The sequence below is a fragment of the Lissotriton vulgaris genome, chromosome 4_1 (assembly GCF_964263255.1).
Source record: "Lissotriton vulgaris chromosome 4_1, aLisVul1.2, whole genome shotgun sequence".
Lineage (NCBI taxonomy): Eukaryota > Metazoa > Chordata > Amphibia > Caudata > Salamandridae > Lissotriton > Lissotriton vulgaris.
In genome coordinates this window covers 996602579-996624160 of record NC_141691.1, presented here as the reverse complement: position 1 = coordinate 996624160, position 21582 = coordinate 996602579, and the positions used below count along the sequence as shown (strand labels likewise).

At 46.9% G+C, this 21582-nt stretch overlaps 1 protein-coding gene across 1 annotated transcript in view; it reads left to right on the top strand.

Annotated features, from left to right (window-relative positions):
- Positions 1 to 18989: 18989 nt before the first annotated feature.
- Positions 18990 to 21582, top strand: part of PHACTR1 (phosphatase and actin regulator 1) — a 1119307-nt gene continuing 1116714 nt past the window's right edge. The window contains exon 1 of the mRNA XM_086965262.1: positions 18990 to 19158. Coding sequence (XP_086821388.1) covers positions 19041 to 19158 — 118 coding nt within the window. The 5' untranslated portion in view covers positions 18990 to 19040. The remainder of the gene's footprint in view (positions 19159 to 21582) is intronic.

Sequence of the window (21582 nt, the reverse complement as noted above, 5' to 3'; positions counted from 1 at the left end):
TAACTTGACCTCGGGGACCAGCAAGGAAGGGGTGTTGAACAGTGATTGGCTATTGGGGAGGTAGACAGGAACAGGTGGTAGAACAAACAACAGTCTGTCGGGGGTGGGAACGGGTCCCTAGGCAGAAGCACCAATAACCACAGGAGCGAAGAGTGAACCTTTCCTCTCCCCTGAGGTCCCGTCACCCTATGCCAAGCAAAACACACCAAGGAGAAAATGGCACCCCAAGGGAGCATAGAGACGACGTTGGACCACCAGGGAATCTTCAATCAAGACAAGCAGGGAAGAGGGGTAACCCTGTAGGCAATGTAGCCCTGCAGAAATAAACAACAAGGAGGCAAAAATGAAAACAATTAAAGGGAACTCTTCTCTTAAAACATGAGTAAAACACAGTATATATAAACAAGGAACACAGGTCGTATACCCTCACATACTAACTTATGCTAGTGCTTGCATTTCGCATCATCTTCAGTGAAAAGGATATGGGAAGAAATAACAAAAAAGAATAAGTCTCCAGCAGCAAGCCTTACAGTTCAACAAAGTGCTTCAACGGCATACGTCTGCCAATAGTTAAATTCTCCTGAATATGGAACAGGGAGCACCGGTGCAGACTTCCTCTAGCAGCATTGATTTTTTCAGGTGTGGGTATAGGAAGCCGGAGGACACACCTGCTCTATATCCAGCATAGAACGCTCAGGGGAAACAGGCCCGGACTGGCGGTTGCGGGCACCGGGCAATCCCCCGGTGGGCCGCATGGTTGGGGGCCGTTTTTGTTACAGGGCTGTTATGCTGCAAAAACGGCCCTGTAACAAAAACGGCCGAAAACCGGCCCTGGCACAGAGCGCGGTCACACCTCCCCCTCCTCTCGGTGGGGGGGGGGGGAGGAGGGGGCCGGCCGAGCACTTTGCCAGGGCCGGTTCTGGTTCCCAGTCCGGCCCTGAGGTGAAAAGTCGGTGCAAGCTGAATGCAACAATGTATCCGAATCGGTTTGGCTCCTCGTGAGGAAAGGAAAAGGAAAAAAAAGGCAGTCGCGCTGCTCGTCAGCAGCTTAAAATTCAAAAAACCAAAAGGGCAATAGGGCAACCTTGCGCTTTGAAAGAAGCTGACCCAGATTAAATAGAGGAGTCTTCGTGAAAAGTATAGTGAAGTCAGCGTGTCCTCGCGCTCTAATGGCACCATCATCCTGGTCTCCTTGCTTTCAATGTACCGCCAAATCAATGCTGTTTTGTCCTCCTGCTTCCACATGCTCCAACTGCTTCGCAAGACCTTCAAGTAGATACCCACCAAGTCTAGGAAAACGGTCTCCCATGCACTCGTCATCAGCAGACTCGATTACGGCAATGCACTCTAAGCCAGCACCACCCATAAACGTCTTAAGAAACTGCAGAACATCCAAAACGCCTACATCAGACTCATCCTGAACGTCCCATGCTGCAGGCACATCACCTGCCACCTGAGAGACCTTCAATGGCTACCTATTAGAAATAGAATTACCTTCAAGCTCCTCACACATGCCTAAAAAACCTTCCACAATGACAAGCCCTCACACCTCAATCACCCCCTCTCCTTCTACACTCCCACCAGAGATCTCTGCTCCGCCAAATTTGCCCTAGCCACCATCTCTCGGATCTGAAAATCCATGATTGGAGGAAGATACTTATCCTACCTCACTGCAAAGACCTTAAATTCCTTGCCTCTGCACCTCAGGCAATCACCATCGCTGCCACAATACAGAAAGGACCTCAAGACCTGGCTCTTCAAAAGAACTGCAGATCCCACCACACTCAGCGCCTTGAGGAGCTAATGAGTGAGTAGTTGCACTTTACAAGAAACTTGATTGATTGATTGACTGGCATTTCATGAGCAGATATACTCTACTATAAATTGGGCTTTAATTGTAAGGTGCTGCTATGCCTTGTTTAGTGCTTTGATCTTAATAAAGACGTTTTAAAAAATCTCTAAACATGTGTTGTGCTGTCTGCAGGTGATTCGAAATGTTGCTGCTTTAAAAATAACTGGTTTATTAAAATTGTGACTGGATATCTCCCTTTACTAAATGCATCACTTGCTCCCTACCTAGACATAGACTTGTTTACATTTCTTTGCAGGCGACATAAATCTCTGTATTTAATAAAGCTTGCTGTATGTTACACCCTGAGGTGGACACTATCAGCCAGATTCATCAATGTCCCGATTTGGGAGTCCTTAATAGCGATTATTGAGGAATCGTTATTAATGACTCGCAAAACGGGATTCATGTAGGAATCGCAATATTATTTGCGATTTCTACAGCTTCGTTATTTGCGATTAGCAAATTGCTAATCGCAAATAAGGATGCGGTTTCAAGGGTGCCAGGGGTGTCCAAAGGACACCCTGTAGCACCCCTAAAATGTAAATGTACACTGATGTTGCGCACACATGTGTGTGTGTAACATACAACTTTGAAAAATGCACTAAAGTGCATTTTTCAAAGTTTTCGCTATTTACCACGAAGTCAGACTTTGCGGTAAATAGCGGCCAAAAATAGCGATTTCGCAATTTAAAAATGGTTCATGAATTGCATTTAAGGAATCTCAAATAGATATTCCTTAAATGCAATTCCTCGCAATTTAGCGATTTCGCAATTTGCGATTTTTGCATTTGGGATGAAGAATCCCAAATGCAAAAATTGCGCTTGCAAAGGGCCAGATTCTCAGAATCTGGCCCTTTGCGAGCCGATTTTACAATGATGAATCTGGCTGTAAGTTCTACGTAACAAGGTCGTTTGGTGGTGTGTCATTTTAGATCCTTGTTTTAGACAACTTACATTAGGTGAGGAACTATTTCAGTCCTGACCTCTACATGCAGAAACCCTCTCCCTCATCACTTCATGAGCATTTCTAATTTAGTGCTTTTCCGTACATAGCCAAACCCTTGGCCTTATGACTTACCAAGATAGCATTCTCGCTAATAATTAATGAGAGAAAAGGGAACTGGATCATGGGCAGATCTTTTCAGGCTCTGTCCTCACCAACAGAGGTTAAGGAGTGCACAGCTCCACACACTCTAGTCAAGATCAGTATTTGTAATATTTTCGACTAACAAGGCTTTTGCAAAGATAACAGAAGCAGCAGTTAACATATGCAGTGCTACTGGTCTGTATAAACAGTGCACAAAAATGCAATAAGGGAAGGGGAAAGGAGAAGAAGGGCCTGGTGATTGGGCAAAATCAACAAATTTCATAAAATGCAGAAAACGGAATTAGATTTGACATTTGGAGGTGTTCAGGTAACACACAAACTTGGATGTGGGCTAGTTGCACACAGGCTCAAGGGTGGTAACGAATCACACAAGCTCGGGAAGGTGGGAGTGGTAGCCCCAAGGCTCAGCGGAGGGCAGAAAGAATTTAAACTCAGGGGTGGGCAACTAGGAGAGACGTTGAGGGATGGGCAGGTATCCCAAAGACTCAGAGTCAACACGTATCACCCAGGCTCAAGGGTGGGAAAGGAGAACCAGAGACCAGAGGTTGGAAAATAGCACAAAGGCTCCAGGGTGGGCAGATAGCATGCAATCTCAATGGTGGGGCCGTGAAACATATGCTCATGTGTGCGCATACACAAGAAATAGAATGGCACATATTGAAACAAAGTTGGTCAAGTAAGAAGTAGCAAGTTGATTACAAAAATAATCAAACAGGATCAAACAGTACAAGTTCCACAAAATAAAGCACCTATAGAGGCAGACAAAACCCGGAAAATAAAAGTAAAGAACCAGGGCCGGCTTTAGTAATGGTAGTGCTCAGCGAGACAATGTTTGATGGCACCCCCCTCCCATGACCACCTCGCCACAGACTCCCTCACTACCACCATTTGACAATACCCCCCCAAGTCTAACCACTGTCTCTTTGATTCATTTAGTTTTATAGCACCACTCATAGCAGTTTAAGGTGTCAGAACACTTTACATCACACGTACTTTGCACAGGGACAATCATGTATTTGTAAATCAGTGTACAGGAAATGTTATATAAGGCAGAGGCCTGCAAACTGTAGGAGTCACATGTCATCCATACTGGTACGCAGCATCGTTTAAGAGTCCTTGGTCTGGAAAAGCACAAATTCAGAATTTAAAATGTAACAACATTGTTAGAGGTTTTCTTTAATAATAAGAATTGATTTCTACCCAAATTAACCCTTTTTGCAATTTTAGGATAAGTAAAGACTGGGCAAAAAATATGTAGCTGTTATATATTCCTTGCAGTTTGCAAGCAGCTCTTTGAGGACAGTTAATAGCTCACTACTCTATATTAGGATTTCAACTTTTAAACTGATAGTAACACAAGGATGTCTCTGACAAAAGCGATAACCCACTGACCAATTTACGGTGTATGCACTTTGTGATCTGAATGGGACATGTACTTTGCAGCGGGTATGTTAACCCTCTGTGCTATGATGAGTCAAAACGTCCACTACCAGACAAAGCTCCGGTCCGTCTCCAGGAAGAACATTAATCACCAGAGTTATCGTGACATTTTTATTGATGCTTAAAAATTGCTGGACAAGGAAGTGGAATCTGGTGCTTTTAAAACGATAAACATGGGCCCCCCACCCCAAGTCAGGGGCCAGTGCGGTGGCACCGATTGCACCACCCTAGAGCTGGCCCTGTAATCAACAGCTGAAAAACTACCAGGAGTGGTGGCCATTCTCCAAAGTCAGACACGAAGGACACAAGCACAGTGTATTTCACGAGGAAAACTCTTCACCCTTTTCACTTCTTACTCAAACACATCTGCTTTTCTGTCTACAAAAAGGGCCTGTGGGGCCTTTCCTTATGGTCCTGCGGCAGTCACTAGTTACTAAGCTGTATGGGTACGGTTGTTCAACACCACTGTTCCTGGGCCAACAATAATATTGCACTCCAAGGGTCATATACCGCGATACGGTGCATTGGCTTTGTTATCGCTGAGCGCACCTTTTAAAAGGTGCGCTCAGCGATAACAAGAAGAATGCGCTGTATTACATTGAATGTGCTGCCCTCAGGGCAGCAACAAAGTCATGCTGCCCTAGGGGCAGAGCATTCAAATAAAATATGGAGTGGCTTTGAAGCAACAGCTTCGTCTTTTCTGTGCAGGTGGCAACCCGCCTGCACTTTTACGGGGGATTAGAAATCCCTTTGCGGGCTGGTGCATTGATTGACTGCATGTGCCTGAAAAGGGAAGTCTCCAGGGGCTGCTATCAGGGGTGCACTGACAGTTTGCCACCTCTCAGATGGCACACTCAAGGTGCAGCTCCTGACAGCTTCTTTGTCTCTGCACCCACATCTATAATACGGCGAAGGCACGGCGTCCATAGTATGGCACAGACACAGAGGCAAAGGGAGAATTTCTGTCATTTCCATGGGGTCACGCCCCCATTCAAATGAGTGAACCCCTTCTAGTGATAGCGCTGGCGCTATATGTTCGCCATTGATATCTGTATTTCAGAAAGGACCGCACAAGAGTCTGCAGCCCTTTCTGTAAAACCAAAGTGCCCCTGGGTGTGCAAAGTGGGAGTACATGCCTGCTGTAAAACCAAAGTGCCCCTGGGTGCGCAAAGTGGGAGCACATGCCCGCTGAGCCCCCGAGGCACTTTCCACAATACGGACCCAGGTGGATAACAGAAAATATTCCTTCTGTGCAATGAAACAATCCAAGGGTGGGGAAGCTGAGCAGTTAAACCTAACTGTAGGAGGTGATGGTAGCAGGAAATTCAAATACAGCACTGCATAGTAAATAATACTCAATAAACTCAATGTTCACTAGTGCTATGACTTCAAAGAATTATACTTCTTTTGTTCACAGATAAGTAAAAAAAGCAGTTAAAAATATGATGCCTAAAGGAAACCAGAAGGTGCTAGCACCAGTTGGTGAATGACAGGGCACCAAGTATCATTTATCATTTGTATGTGCAAGGCACAAGAGTTTCTGTAACATTGGCCCTCCTGGCAGTGTCAAGGTATAAGGTTGTAATCGGTCCTCTCAGTGAACTTCACAATTCATTGTGACTTTTATTACAGCGTTACAAATAGTCTTCAAGGTTTCAGACTATGGGGCAGATGAGACAGCCAAAAATGATAGAATGTTGTAGCCTTGCTATGATAAATACTGCCCTCTTTTTCAAAGACTTCAGGCTCTTCACACAACTGGGTAACTTGGTGAGCAAGGGCCCCAGACCCCGAGTCTCCATTTGTAGTTTAACAAAAACCAGCAATGTGCCTAAATCTAAAAAAAAAACCAACAATCTCACCCAAAGAGTCGGGTTCTCATCTAAGTACAAGGTGAATGAGGCCCCAGTAACCAGTGTCCATAGTTCCAATTTTTTTGTAATAGTCCCAGTTAAAATAATAGTTGAGCCATTAACTAGGGAATGGCTCAACTACCTGCTCAATGTTTTCAACTAAACAGATGTAGCTGTGGATCATAACCCACTGGTTTGCACCCACTGGGTAGGATCATGATCTATGAACATTATGACTATTAAAATTGGTCCTGAATTGCATCTCGGTGTTTCCGTCCTTGTCAAGTGCTTCATTGTGCTGTAGATAACTTCCACTTCTCAAATACCCACTCATGCATGCATGCACATACCTATCTTATTGGTTTGTATCTCAGAATCTGCCAGGCATGGTTGAAATGTTCAATTGATGGGGCAACTGGTGGACTAAGAGCACCCAATGGGCCATCAAATGTCACCATTTGTCAGTCAGTTAGTGACCAAACACAAATAGGAATTAGGTTACTTTCTAACAGAAGGCCTAGAGTGATGGGTGAGACGATTCTGGAATCAAGATGGCTGGCCCATCCAATGAGGTCAGTGGGTGTCCGTGGCAAAAGCATGAAGGCACCATCCCTACAGTAACCTTGGCTACTAGAACAGACTGATGCAGGCCCCCGAAGAGTATGTGGTGGATTGAAACAGTTCAAAGAGACCAGTGAATATCCAAGTGTCTCCATTATTCTATGACACGGGTCCTGCTCATCTGTGGTCTAGTTTCTTCCATGGCTTAAGGGCAGTGACGATATCTTGGTTTCTGGGCCACCCTTACTCAGCTCAGTCTTGTGTAGGTCTTTGAGCAGTCCTGGGCAGCGCCTCTCCTTGCAGCAAACTTCAGCTCCTTTTCTTCCACAGGTCACCAGACAAAGGAGTTCAATCATGCCTTGAGGGAGATTCACTGGCAGAGGCAGAGGAGGGTCGGCTCCTCTATATACATTTGCCCCACAGTGGTGTGTATAACATCCTCTATATCAAGATGATCTGCAACATACAAAACTCATTGGTCCAGTATTTACATCACTTTGGGAGCACAGGCTTAACCACTTGCGTGCGGCCACGATTCTGCGCCTGTGCGGCACTTCTAAAGAGTGGGCGGGTTCATGACGGCCCCCAGCCGTCATCAGCACACGCCCACCGTGCTGCATGACAGACGGGGGCGGTCATCAGCATGCAAGGGGTTAAAATGATTCAGCTAAACTGCACACTATTTAAAAATCTCAGCACTTCAGACAGTCCAGGAGAAACGGAAGTTCCTCCTTGCCCTCTTGCTTCTGCAGGCTTCAAGAGCAGAATCCCAGGTTTGACCAGTTCAATTTGTCAAGGTGCATTTGTAGATTGTCTTCAAAGTCCAGAAAAAATCCAGAATAAACAGGTGACAGCCAGAAACACGGAAAAAGGGGGAGATGTTTTACCAACGGTGACAACTTACACAACAAAGACAAGAGCGTTGCAACCTCCACCCACACACAGGTAAATCCAGTTTTGGCAAGAAAGTTTTGAACAACATGGAGGCACAGGCAGCAATGCACTTGGTTCTCCAACTGATACCACCACTCATCTATGTTGCTGAAAACATGCACACACATCATACACATCCATAAATACAACTCACATAAGTTGCAGGCATGAAAGAAGACAAGGGGTCCCTGTTACAGGGAACTGATCAGATCTTCACAAGGAGAACCAACGGCAAGCCTCATCACATAGATACTGGAAGAACTGCTAGTTCCCCTTCACTAAAATAAAATGACATTGCCACCATGGCCATTCACCTTATATCCCGCCTTTAAGAGACAGCACTAACAATAAAATGAGGGTACATTTTAGGTACCCTTTCTTCAACCTAGCTTAGCTCTGCTGGCAAACAACATATACAAAATGTAGTGCGCCACCTGTGAACTTGCGGTTAGTTAAGTACACTGGAGAAATCATGTACAGTGGGCCTAAAAAATGAACGGGGCACTGTGGCACAGTTTTCCGCGTCTTGCGGAGGACTATTATCGTAATGAAAGGGACGACCCCTTTGAGAAAAAAATAGAGGGATTTTGGGGAGCTTTCTTCCAGCAGCAGCACAGTACCTTGGTGGGTGAGCGCCGGAGTCAGTGTCCAGATGCTTCATTAGAATAGGGGTCACTTTGCACACCTAACAGGTGAACCTGCAAAGGGGAAATGTGATAAAATGCAGACAGAGTGAAAAAGCTAAAAGTGATAGCTTTCAATCTTCCTACCAGCAGAAAGCCAATGCATTATTCTAAGGACTACCCTTTTCTCATGTTTCCCATACATGGGCACTGCATCTGGAACAACTGAAACAAGAATTGGCAAAGCCAATATGTTTTGCCTATGCAAAATCTATTGGCTTTGTCAATGTTTTTATATGTTGCTCAGCAGTTGGCCATCTGTGCAACGTGGCTTAAAGTAAAAAAAAAATGTAATCGCTATGACGCAGCCAGCTTTGACTGCGTCATAACTTTTTTTTTTTTTGGTTTAAGCCATGTTGTACAGCAGCTCAACTGCTGGGCAACATGTAAAAAACCATTGACAAAGCCAATAGATTTCACATGGGCGAAACCCATTTGCTTTGCCATTGCTTGTTTTAAATGAAATAGTAAGGAGCTGGTGAAGGAGTGCTCCTGTGTGTGTGTGTGTGTGTGTATGTATATATATATATATATATATATATATATATATATATATATATATATATATATATACACAAGCTCCAAGTTCCTTAACGATACCCAGCCGGGTTGAAGGAAAAACAGCACTCTCGGGTACCACAGCAGTGGTTCACCAGATAGTTTATTTCAGAACACAGAACAAACGTGTTTCGGGAATGCAATGCCTTCGTCAGTGTTCACATCAGAGAACGCTGTGCGGCACCATTATCAAAGTTTGCACAATTCATTGTCACAAACAACGGACTACAACAGTCATACATATAGTAAGCGCCATCTTAGAGTGTGTATAACTCGAACATATAGACATAGCTGAGTGTTTTTCTTAGGAAAGTCAAATCATTTTAAACCGCCGTGTATCAGCCCAAACGTCAATGAACATTTGTAGTGAAAAAGTTTCACAGAGAACAATTCCGCTGTGTATCGGCACGCATGAATTCTTACATTCAAAGATCATGCTCAATTAATTAAGGGACTAAATCGTCCAAACAACATAGTCCTGAGAATAAATAATTTTATGTAGCACAATGCATCGTTCATGCGAAAATCACAGAAATATAAAAAATGCTATATTGAGCAAAATCTTGCCTAGAGGAGGCAACAGATTACAAACACTCAGAAGATTAGAATCTAGATTCATTATAGATCTAGAGTCAAGGGCGCCTAAGGGTTTAAATATGGGAGAAGAACTAGCATCTCATCTGGGCTGAAAAGTATGTGTCAGTATGACTAATGTGAATTTGGATTCTATGGAATTTTATCTTATATGCAAACATAGACAATTGTGATGAAAAATGGGTTTAAAATTAGATATGTGTCTAGTTGATATTTTCAATAGCATAGCAGTACTGTCGTAGGTTTGTCATTCCCACAGTAATGTCCTGAGATTACAGCAGCCAAGTCTCTGGCTGCAATTGCCGATACACAGCAAGATTTTGCTCAATACAGCATTTTTTATATTTCTGTGATTTTCGCATGAACGATCCATTGTGCTACATAAAATTATTTATTCTCAGGACTATGTTGTTTGGACGATTTAGTCCCTTAATTCATTGAGCATGATCTTTGAATGTAAGAATTCATGCGTGCCGATACACGGCGGAATTGTTCTCTGTAAAACTTTTTCACTACAAATGTTCATTAACGTTTGGGCTGATACACGGCGGTTTAAAATGATTTGACTTTCCTAAGAAAAACACTCAGCTATGTCTATATGTTCGAGTTATACACACTCTACGATGGCGCTTACTATACGTATGACTGTAGTCCGTTGTTTGTGACAATGAATTGTGCAAACTTTGATAATGATGCTGCACAGCGTTCTCTGATGTGAACACTGACGAAGGGATTCCATTCCCGAAACACGTTTGTTCTGTGTTCTGAAATAAACTATCTGGTGAACCACTGCTGCTGTACCCGAGAGTGCTGTTTTTCCTTCAACCCGGCTGGGTATCGTTAAGGAACTTGGAGCTTGCATTTGGTTACGCGGACACCATCGCGTTACAAGCACCCGCTTAAAAGAGTGACTCGTTTATTTGGTGTTTCTTGGAGCTTCATATATATTTATATATATATATATATATATATATATATATATATATAGTCAAGTCAAGTCAAGTTTAAATTTGTATAGCGCACTACTCACCCAGACGGTCTCAAGGCGCTTGAGGGAGGGGGGGAGCTTTACTTATCAAATATCCAAGTTTTTAGTTGTTTTCTGAAGGAGAGGTGGTTCTGTATGAGGCGGAGGTGGGTGGGGAGGGAATTCCAGGTCTTGGCCGCTAAGTAGGAGAAGGATCTTCCTCCCATGGTGGATCTTTGGATGCGTGGAATTGCGGCGAGGGCTTGATTGGACGATCAAAGTTGGCGGGTGGGGTGTAGAAGGACAGGCATGTGTTGTGGTATTCGAGTCCTAGGTCGTAGAGGGCTTTGTGTGCATGGGTGAGGAGGCGGAACGTTATTCTCTTGTTGACGGGGAGCCAGTGGAGGTCTTTCAGGTGACCGGAAATGTGAGCTTGGCGGGGGATGTCTAGGATGAGTCTGGCTGAGGCGTTTTGGATGCGTTTGAGTTTTTTCTGTAGTTTGGCTGTGGTTCCGGCATAAAGGGTGTTTCCGTAGTCTAGTCGGCTTGTGACCAGTGCATGGGTGACCGTCTTTCTTGTTTCGGTGGGGATCCAATGGAAGATTTTGTTGAGCATACGTAGGATGTTGAAGCATGATGATGAGACGGCGTTGACTTGTCTGGTCATCGAAAGGGAGGAGTTCAGGATGAAGCCCAAGTTACGTGCGTGGTCCATTGGTATGGGTGCGGTTCCCAGGGCCAGTGGCCACCATGAGTCGTCCCAGGCGGAGGGGGGTGATCCTAAGATGAGGACTTCCGTTTTGTCCGAGTTTAGTTTTAAACGGCTGTTCTTCATCCACTCGGCTACTTCTTTCATCCCTTCGTGTAGGTTGGTTTTGGCGGTGTTTGGGTCTTTGGTGAGGGATAGGATCAGCTGAGTGTCGTCTGCGTAGGAGATAATGTTGAGGTTGTGTTGGCGCGCAATGGATGCGAGGGGACTCATGTATACGTTGAAGAGGGTGGGACTGAGTGAAGATCCTTGGGGTACGCCGCAGATGACTTTGGTGGCCTCTGATCTAAAAGGGGGAAGGCGGACTCTCTGGGTTCTTCCGGCGAGGAACGAGGTTATCCAGTCCAATGCTTTTCCTTGTATTCCGACGTTGCTGAGGCATTGTATAAGGGTGTTATGACAGACTGTGTCGAAGGCTGCGGAGAGGTCGAGTAGGATGAGGGCAGCAGTTTCTCCATTGTCCAGTAGAGTTCGAATGTCGTCTGTTGCTGCGATGAGGGCGGTCTCGGTGCTATGTTTGGCTCGGAAGCCAGACTGTGAAGGTTCGAGGGATTTGTTGGATTCGAGGAAGGCGGCGAGTTGACTGTTGACGGCTTTCTCAATTACTTTGGCAGGGAATGGGAGGAGCGAAATGGGGCGGTAGTTCTTAAGTTCAGTGGGGTCTGCTGTAGGTTTCTTCAAGAGGGCGCTGAGTTCGGCGTGTTTCCAGCTTTCCGGGAAGGTGGCGGAGTTGAGGGAGCAGTTGATGACGTCTCGGAGATGGGGTGCGATAATGGAGTCTGCTTTGTTGAAAATGTGGTGGGGACATGGGTTGGTTGGCGATCCTGAGTGAATGGTGTTCATCAGGCGGATGGTGTCTTCAGTGGTGATTGGGTTCCAGGCGTAAAGGTTGTTGGAGGGGCGTTTTAGTTCGGAGGTATGTGGGGTGGGCTGGCCTCCAAAGCTGTTATGTATGTCAGCGATTTTGTTGTGGAAGAACAAGGCCAGAGAGTCGCAGAGGTCTTGGGATGGAGTGATGTCGTTGGTGCCGGCGGTGGGGTTGGTAAACTATTTGACGATGTTGAATAGTTCTTTGCTGTTGTGGGCGTTGTTGTCGATTCGATCCTTGAATGCTGATTTCTTGGTGGATTGGATCAGTTGGTGGTGTTTGCGGGTGGCGTTCTTGAACGTGTTCAGGTTGTCAGTGGTTGAGTTTTTTCGCAAGGCTTTCTCGAGGGTGCGACAGATCTTCTTGGATTTCTTAAGGTCATCATTGAACCAGGGGGCTTTTTTGCTGCCTTGCTTGATTTGATGGTTTTTCAAGGGTGCTAATTCTTCAGCGCTGTGGGTGATCCATTGTGTGAGGTTGGTGGCTGCTTGGTTTGGGTCTGATGATTTTGCAGGAAGGTTTTGGTGAAGCGATGTGAAGAGCTGGTCAGTGGTAATTTTATTCCAGTTTCTCCGGGGAATTGGTTGTGGGTGGTTGTGGGTCGTAGTCTTTTTGTAATTGAAGTGAAAGCAGCTGTGGTCCGTCCAATGGAGAGCTGTGGTGTGATTAAAGGAGATGTGCTTGCTGGAGGTGAAGATTGGGTCGAGCGTTTGCCCGGCAAAGTGGGTGGGGGTGTCAACAAGTTGTTTGAGTCTGAGATTGGCGAGGTTGTCCAAAAGGGTGGTGGTGTTGCTGTCGTTGTTCTTTTCCAGGTGGAAGTTGAGGTCTCCCAGTTGGATGTAGTCCTCAGAGGGGAGGGCGTGAGGGCTGATGAAGTCAGTGATGTCTTCGCTGAATTGTGTGCGGGGTCCCGGTGGTCTATAGATGAGGGTGCCTCTGAGTGTGGTCTTAGGGTCGGTGTGAATCTGGAAGTGAAGGTGTTCGGCGGTTGTGAGGTTGTCATCGGAACTGGTCGTGATGCGGATGGTGTTCTTATGAACTATGGCGATTCCTCCTCCTGTTTGGTTGATGCGGTCCTTTTGGATGATCTTGTAGCCGTCCGGGATGGCTATGGCGATGTTGGGCACTGATGAGGCGTTCATCCAGGTTTCTGTAAGAAAGGTGACGTCCTGCGATGTGGTGCCGAGTAGGTTCCAAAGTTTAATGGCGTGTCTGTGGACCGAGCGGGTGTTGAGTAGGATGCACTTCAGGTGGTTAGTGTCAGAGCTCTGTTTGGAGTCTGTGGATTTGGTGTGGGTCCTGATGCAGTCGAACTTGCAGGAGTGGCAGGTGAAGGGTCCATGGGTGTGTCCTGGGGCGGCTTGGTAGCAGTCTGGGAGACGGCCGGAGTTGAGTGCTGAGAGGGTAGTGGAGTCGTACGTTATGCGGGTGGAGAGGAGTTTGCGGGGGTCAGGGGGTCTGGCGCTGGGCGCGGTCCAGGCACGAACGGGCGTAGACGGGCTTACCTTTGGCGCACCTTCGGCACGCAAAGGGCGCGCCCGCTGCATGTGAACGCTGCACGCAAAAGCATATGTCATAAGTGGATAGTGGAGGGGGTGGGGCGAGGGAGGAGCAGCTGGGAGGCGGGAGCGGGGTGGAGGGACGGGCTGGGAGGCAAACAAACAACAAAATGGCAGCAGAAACAAAAGCGAAACAAGGCGAAGCAAACACTCAGGCAATGCGATATAGCGCTACGATACCAATGTGGCACAATTGACAATGCAGGCAATGTAACAGTCCAGCGCTCCACTACGATACCAATGAGAAAGAAGGGGGTATATGTCCTCACGTATTTAAGACCACGTAAAACTTGCTATAGTCAGCATCCTGATCCGATTAGTGTCTTCATAAAATAGTATGGACATAAGTCATTGGAAAAAGGGCTGAACCTTTTAAAAGCTCGCTCAATGAAAGAAAACAAGAAAATCTTCTCAAGGACAACATACATGAGAGGGCTTTAGAAAGGTTATTTGAGGGATTGACTCTTTAATATTGTACATTTTCCATGCACGTATTTTTGCGAATCACGTTGGAAATGTTACTTGTTTATTTTTTAAATATATTTTATTGATTTTCCACCACAAACACAACAATTACTTTGTATCATACATCTTTGTAATGGATCACATGCCTTGAAACAAATATATAGTTACGTGTCTGTCTTGTAACCCCATTGCATAGCTTGATATACATCGTTCCATCACCTTATTGTAAACTTCCAGCACATAATACCTCCACCCTGTTTCTTTGGTGTGTCAGTCTTTTAAGTCTGTCCAATGGGCTTTAAGTTCAATCAAGCCGCGTGCTCCCCGAATTATTTGCCATTCCCTCCCCTCTGCCCTCCCTAACCCCGTCCACCGGTGTGTTCTCTCTTAATGCAACTGAAAAACTATCTGGCATTATAAGTGCTCAGGGGTATATGTCTCTACTACTTTCTATAGGATGTGAGTCTAATATAGGTCATCCAAATATCTGCAGCAGTGTTCCCAGGGTCCACAATAAGCCCCACTACAATCTCCCAAGCCGGGGGTTTCCTATCGACACCTCCACTGAGTCTCCGTCTGACTCCGGTTTCGGTAATAATAACAGTGCTACCAAGGCCTCCCACGCTTTCACAGTTTCCAGTGCCTTCTTGTTATTAGCTCTCTTGGCTTGCTGGAACCGAACTGTGCTCTCACTGGCCGCCCAACTAGTGAATTCCGCTTTCCAGTGCTCTATACTGGGCCCCTGCCTGGCTTTCCAATGCCTTGTCAATTCCCTCTTGGCTAATAGTAACCCAAATCTAAGAATTTGCTTGTGATTTTAATCCGAGCTGTATGAGGAAACCAATGCAATATGCACACTCCCATGTCCGGTTCTATTTGCTTATCCGTCACCCCGCATAACACCTCAACCACTTCTTCCCAATATGTTCCTAACTGCGTGCATCTCCACATCATGGGGGCAAAATCTGCATCTCCCGAGTTGCAGCGGGGCATCTGGCTGTATCCACATTAAAATATCTATTTATCTGTGCTGGGGTTAAGTACGCCCTATGCAACACATAGAAGTGGATAAGCTGGAATCTAGTGTTACGTGAGCTCATCCACGCCCTCTCCAATAGCCTGTGCTACATTGTTTCTGGAATCTCCTTACCCAGATCTGCTTCCCATTTCCCTCACAACCGACTCAGTGGCCGCAGCCCCTCTTCTACCATTCGCCTATACAAACACGTTATGGCTTTGACAGTCCCAGCCGCCATCATGACATACTGACATGTTAAAGGTTGGAAATGTTACTTGTGCAGCATTCTTTGGACTCGAGCAACAACCCCACCACGAGGCTGTTTAACCCCTTCTCCAAGCGCTTTAGAATCTGCACATAGTAAACTTGAGCTTTTAAAAAAGCAGAGCTCTATTGGGAAGATAAAGCAAAAAAATTACCCAAGGCAAGATCCGATTGTCCTGGGTAGGAAGCTCTAGTTATCACCTGGCTTCGTGATGGATGAAGTATGAAGACTTAGTTCAATAAAGTGGGGGTTGATATTGGTGACCCCTGTTACTCCCAAGCGAAGTGGGGCGGGGGCATAATATATGTTAAGGAGCACAGGAATCCATGGGCTTAAGTAATTAGGAAATGTTCTTAAAAATGCCACAAGGTGGGCGCTTTAAAGCACGTGAAATCCCACCCAGACTTTAAGCCGCAGTAACAGATTTCGTGGAAGTGACAGAGAAGGTCTCCAAACACATGCACTCTTATGGAGTGCTGGTGTGGAAATTAAAAAAGTACCTGTGTACGTGGGTGGCCAGTGGAAGGACACTGGCCACAGGTAGGGAACTGATCTTCTATTCTGCTCCAATGAGGACCAGAACAACTGAAGTGGATGTTAGAAGAAGTGAATATAAAGGGAAAGAAGGCGGTGTTGGCAAAAGAAATGGAGAGTGACGTCAGTCAACCAATGGTAGGTAAAGGTAAGAAACGGGCGATCACTGAGGCCTTTTTAGGCTTTGTTTGATCTACAATAGATTTTGCAAGCGATGTGCAGGTGAAACCTAAAAAAATTCTTCAGGCCCAAAAGTCAACTTGCCTCATCCCATTCTCCTAACTCGTGTGTTTGTGTCCAAAAGAGCACCTGAGTTGTAACTAAAATCTAGGAAGAGTTCTCAAAGGCCCATACAGAGACTACTGTGAGTAAATTACATATCTCATGCCTGAAGTGAAACATGGTGAACTGTACAGTTTCATACAGGATAAGTAACTAGCAAAGTTGATCATCAAATAATCCTGTTAGAATTTTCAGATTTCTCAAATTGCTTCACACACTGTTTACCACGGAAGCAACCCATAGACCCAGCAGGACAAGGGTATCAACCTCAAACATGCAACATTGTCCTAGCTTGTATCATTAAACCAGTTATAAATTGTTTGTATGATACTCAAATAATGTATTGTTAGGCGCATACTGTAACTTCGCATGGATATGACAACAGAATGCAATCTGAACAAAAGTAATTATTTATCCATATTGGATCCATAAGAATGTTTGAATAGTAAGGACCCACTTTAGTGTGAGCACACAGTGCTCAATCAATTGTGCAGGTGACGCAAAGAACTGATCACAATTAAAACTTAAATGGCAGAAAAAGCTTAGGGCATTGTTATACCAGCAAATGCGGGTTCCGTAAGCCAGAGGGAAATCAAAGTATTGTCAGGAGGGGAAGGTTTCTGCTTGAAATGTTAATTAACAAATTTCTTTCTGAGCCAGATAGATGTCAACAGTGTTTCGAACCATGCCACGATAAAGTGTCTCCATCAGGACAAAGACAGGATCTAACATGCACAATAAATCAAAATAGCTGCATTGAAAAAGAAAGGCCCAGATAAGAACAATTAACTAGTGAATCTATTAATAGTATTGTATAATTAAAATGTCATACCTGATTATGCAGTCCAGAAGTACCTAGAAGACAAAGAAATGGGAAACAATACACAAAATCGTTTAAAAATTGTACATATACACTCTGAAGCATCTGTGATGGTGTACACACAGTGATACACTGAGATACACAGCTCTAGGGGAAACGATTAATCTTGAAATCAGTTAAACAGGCAATGCTAGTTAAGAACCATATTGAAAAAATCATCTTTTTGCGAACGTATCCCAATCAACTTAAAGAGTTGTAAAAAAAAGCAGTTGATAATGAAGGCCAGTGATAGACTTGTTAATCCATGAGAAAGGAGCATCAATCTTAAGACGATATGGGACCCAAAACGTGACTAAACCATGGTAGGTTGCATGTACAGTCCTGAGTTGCGACTGCCATCTGAATTGAGTCGGTACAGGCCGCCCCTGGCAATGAAAACAATTCAAGTCAAGGGTTTTACAGGATTTAGGAGGAAACCCTTTCCAAAAAAAGACCATTGGTGGTACCGATCCAGTCTATGAAAAAATCTGGTCAGAAGCCTAAGTTTGAAAAGAGGTCAGCCATAGTGTCAATATCATGGTTATGTATCACTGGAACAGTTAGTGAATGTGAAAGGAAAGCCAATGGAGCCAAATGTAAAACAATGCAAGAAATAAAAGGAAATATGAACCACATGGCGTTGGGATTGTAAAAGAAATGTAAAGGGGTAGAATGTCGTGTAATCATGTTAGTCAATACTTTATACTTTGACTTATTGTTTTCCTTCAGCCTGATTTAAACTATTCTCTAGCTTCACATTCTGCCCATACTATTGGCTTTCACCTAAAGTTAGCGTCATTATGCAGTTCGTTTACCACAATGCCCCCGAGTGCCTTCTGTGCTTGTATGCCAGGTTTTGTGCTCCTATTTTTGACTGTAGATTTATTTCCGCCAGAGTCTTTTGTGTAAAGGACTGCCCAATGCAGTCATCTTTTAACGTTGTGTAGCACTGGCGTGCTACCTTGCAGCTACTTCATTGAGCGCGGTTACAAATGATTAATGAGCATACTAAATATGTATCAAATTATGCTGCAGAAAATTGTTATACGTGTTAGTGTGATGCAATAAACATAAGTCGGAATACTGATAAGCACCCAGGAATAGGAGGGGTTGGACAATGAAGAGGAAATTAAAGTCAGACATATCAGATAAGTATCAATTACGTGATTGCATCATTGGGTGCATTACACTGACAGCAGTGACGTGTATTCGTTCTTCAGTTATCATAGCGTTGCATGGAAATAAGTAACTTATTTGAGAAGTATTTGCCCCTGTCTACTGGACCTGTGTGAAAGCAGCAGCGCAGGGCAGGCTGCAGAGCCTACAAAAAAGCTCCTTAACAGAGAAAATGTCTGAGAGGATTCGAGCTCGAGGGGGTAATATTGGGAACTATGGTGTGTGTGTGGGGGGGGGGGGGGGTTGTGTCTTGCTCCTCGGACAATAGAGGGTGTGGAGCTGGGGCCGTGTGTGCAGGGAGCGCTGTGAGGGGCTCGGCGCTGCACGCTGTCCCTGGTGCTGAACCCTGCCGGGCTCCGGGAGCTATCTGAAGGCTGTGCCGGGGAGGAACGGAGTGGGGCGGCTTTGGGCGCCGGCTCCTGCCGGTCTGAGGACTGTAAGGGGAGGGGGCGGCATCTATCCTCGGCTCCACCTCTCGCCACTTCCCGTCCAAAAGCAGCACTGGTCCTTAACGTGTTTTCTTTCTCTCTCTCTCTTTTCTCCGTGTCCCCCCTCCTCCCTCGGTCTGTCACCCTCTGGTCTCACCTCCCCCTCCTCCTTCCCTCGGCTCTGTGCCCCCCCCTTTCGTATCTCCCGTACCCCCGTTTTTTTTCTCCTGCAGCTCGCCGGGCAACCGTCTACAGCGCCTACCCATTAATGGCGGCTTCCACAGAGGACCTGGACTCCGCAGATCGCCGGCCCATCCGCAGAGTGCGCTCCAAGAGCGACACCCCCTACCTGGCCGAGGCCCGCATCTCCCTCAACCTGAGGACAGGTAGGAACTGCCCCACGGGGCCAATGCGCGCTAACACCCTCCCTGTGCTCCCACCCACCCGTATCAAGGATAGACCGACCCTCGCTGCCTGCACCTCCCCTTCCTGCTCTTCCATTTAACCCCTGTGTTCCATTCACCACCGCCCCCTCCAAGCCCAACACCCCTTCCCTCCCGCTCTCACATTCCTGCTCAGACTCTCTCTCTCTCCTTTTCTGGATACACTGTGCCTTTCACCCCGTTCGACCCTCTACCCTCGCATGCGTATGTTCCATCGCTCACCCCCACTTCCTGCTTCCCACTTTACTTTCACAGCACCCCCCTCCCCCCGCCACACACACACACTCTTCTCTTCTTCTGCTGCCCCATTCCCTTTCTGGATATACAGAACATTCATTCCTTGAACCCTGCACTCTTCTGTTCTCACGTGCATTCACATGTGGTATCTTCCCTTTCCTTCACTTTCTCTCACCCTTCCTTACCTGGCATGCCCCCTACTTCTGATTCATGAGCCACTGCCCTCCACTGGATGCATACTCCTCATCCTGTGCGCACCCTTGCCAAGTCACCAGGGGGCGCTCCCCTAATCTCACCCCTCCCTCCCACTGGTCTCTGGAGGTTGCCTTCTTCACCTTCCATCTCCTCTTGACCCGGTGGTGCCCCGCTCTCCCACCTCTCTGTCCCTGCCCCCCTTACCCATGCCTGTCACCTTCTGCCCAGACGTGGGTGTGCGCGCTTTGCCTCTTTGTGCACGTGTGTGCGGTGCCTTGTGCAGCTCTGTGGCGCGCGATGCTGTGCCCAGCCTGGGCTGTGGGCGCCCTCTGGCATTCTCTGGCTCACAAGACTAGCGCCGGGCATAGACCACAGAGGACGGGGGGCCGTGGATCTGACCACTGGCAGTGCCGGCTGAGTCTGGGCACGGGGGCTGCCGCCGGCACAGCGGTCGCCTTGGCTTTGTTCAGCTGTGAGATGCACCGTGAGCGCCTCCTCGCTCTGTGAGGAACCCCCAGGGGAGCGGGACACAAGATGCTTATTAGAAACATGTTCACACACGATACAATTCAAACACACGAATCCATGCCAGCACGTGACTGTATATGCGGGGCCTGGCGTATGTGGATAATACGTCAATCAATCAATCAATCATAGGCATTTGTAGAGCGCACTACTTACCCGGAGGGTCTCAAGGCGCTGGGGGGGGGGGGGGGGGGGGGGGTGCTGCTACTGCTCGAACAGCCAGGTCTTGAGCTTCTTCCTGAAGGCGAGGTGGTCTTGGGTCAGGCGCAGGTTGGTCGGGAGGGAGTTCCATGTCTTGGCGGCCAGGTAGGAGAAGGACCTTCCTCCTGTCGTCGCTCTTCGGATGCGGGGGACGGCGGCGAGGGCGTGCTTGGCTGATCGGAGGTGTCGTTTGGGAGCGTAGAAGTTGATGCGGTTGTTGAGGTAGCTCGGGCCTTGGTCGTGAAGGGCTTTGTGAGCGTGGGTGAGGAGACGGAAGGTGATTCTCTTGTTGACCGGGAGCCAGTGCAGGTCTCTCAGGTGTTTGGAGATGTGGCTGTGTCGTGGGACGTCGAGGATGAGTCTGGCTGAGGCGTTCTGGATCCGCTGGAGTCTCTTCTGGAGCTTGGCGGTGGTTCCAGCGTAGAGGGCGTTGCCGTAGTCCAGTCGGCTGGTGACGAGGGCCTGGGTGACCGTCTTCCTGGTCTCGGTGGGGATCCACCGGAAGATCTTCCGTAGCATGCGCAGGATGTTGAAGCACGACGAGGAGATGGCGTTGACTTGCCTGGTCATGGAGAGGGAGGAGTCCAGGATGAAGCCCAGGTTGCGTGCGTGGTCTGTCGGTTTGGGTGCGGTGCCCAGGGCGGGGGGCCACCAGGAGTCGTCCCAGGCGGAGGGCGAGGATCCCAGGATGAGGACTTCCGTCTTGTCCGTATTGTTGGGGCTAAACCAGCCAGTTACTGCCGGCAGCGCGTGGTTAACTTCCGCGAGGAACTGGGTGTTGAGGAGTGCAGTGAGCACACGTGCACTTAAACGCTGCACCATTTACATTACATTGAATTAATTCGCACGGTAACAAGGGTCATATATTCGATTGTGTAGTACAGTAAGGGTATCTGTGGCAGTAGAGGCGCTACCCAACAAAGTGTCAACAGCATCCATGTCATCGCTGCGACTTTCGGCCACTCCTGCTTTTACAGCCTACGAGACTAAGCATGCTGGGACTAGTAGTTTTACTCTACGTATACCACGCTATCAGCCCGCGAGGCTCGGAATGTTCATTACAGTTACTTGAAATAAGGAAGACTGAAAGTCATCCCCATTACTCGTGACGTTGGGCCATTTAACAGCCATGACTGCAGCCTAGACACGGGCTGTGCTGAGACTCAGTCGTAGCCTCAGCCGCCAATTCACACCCTCCCTATGCGTTGT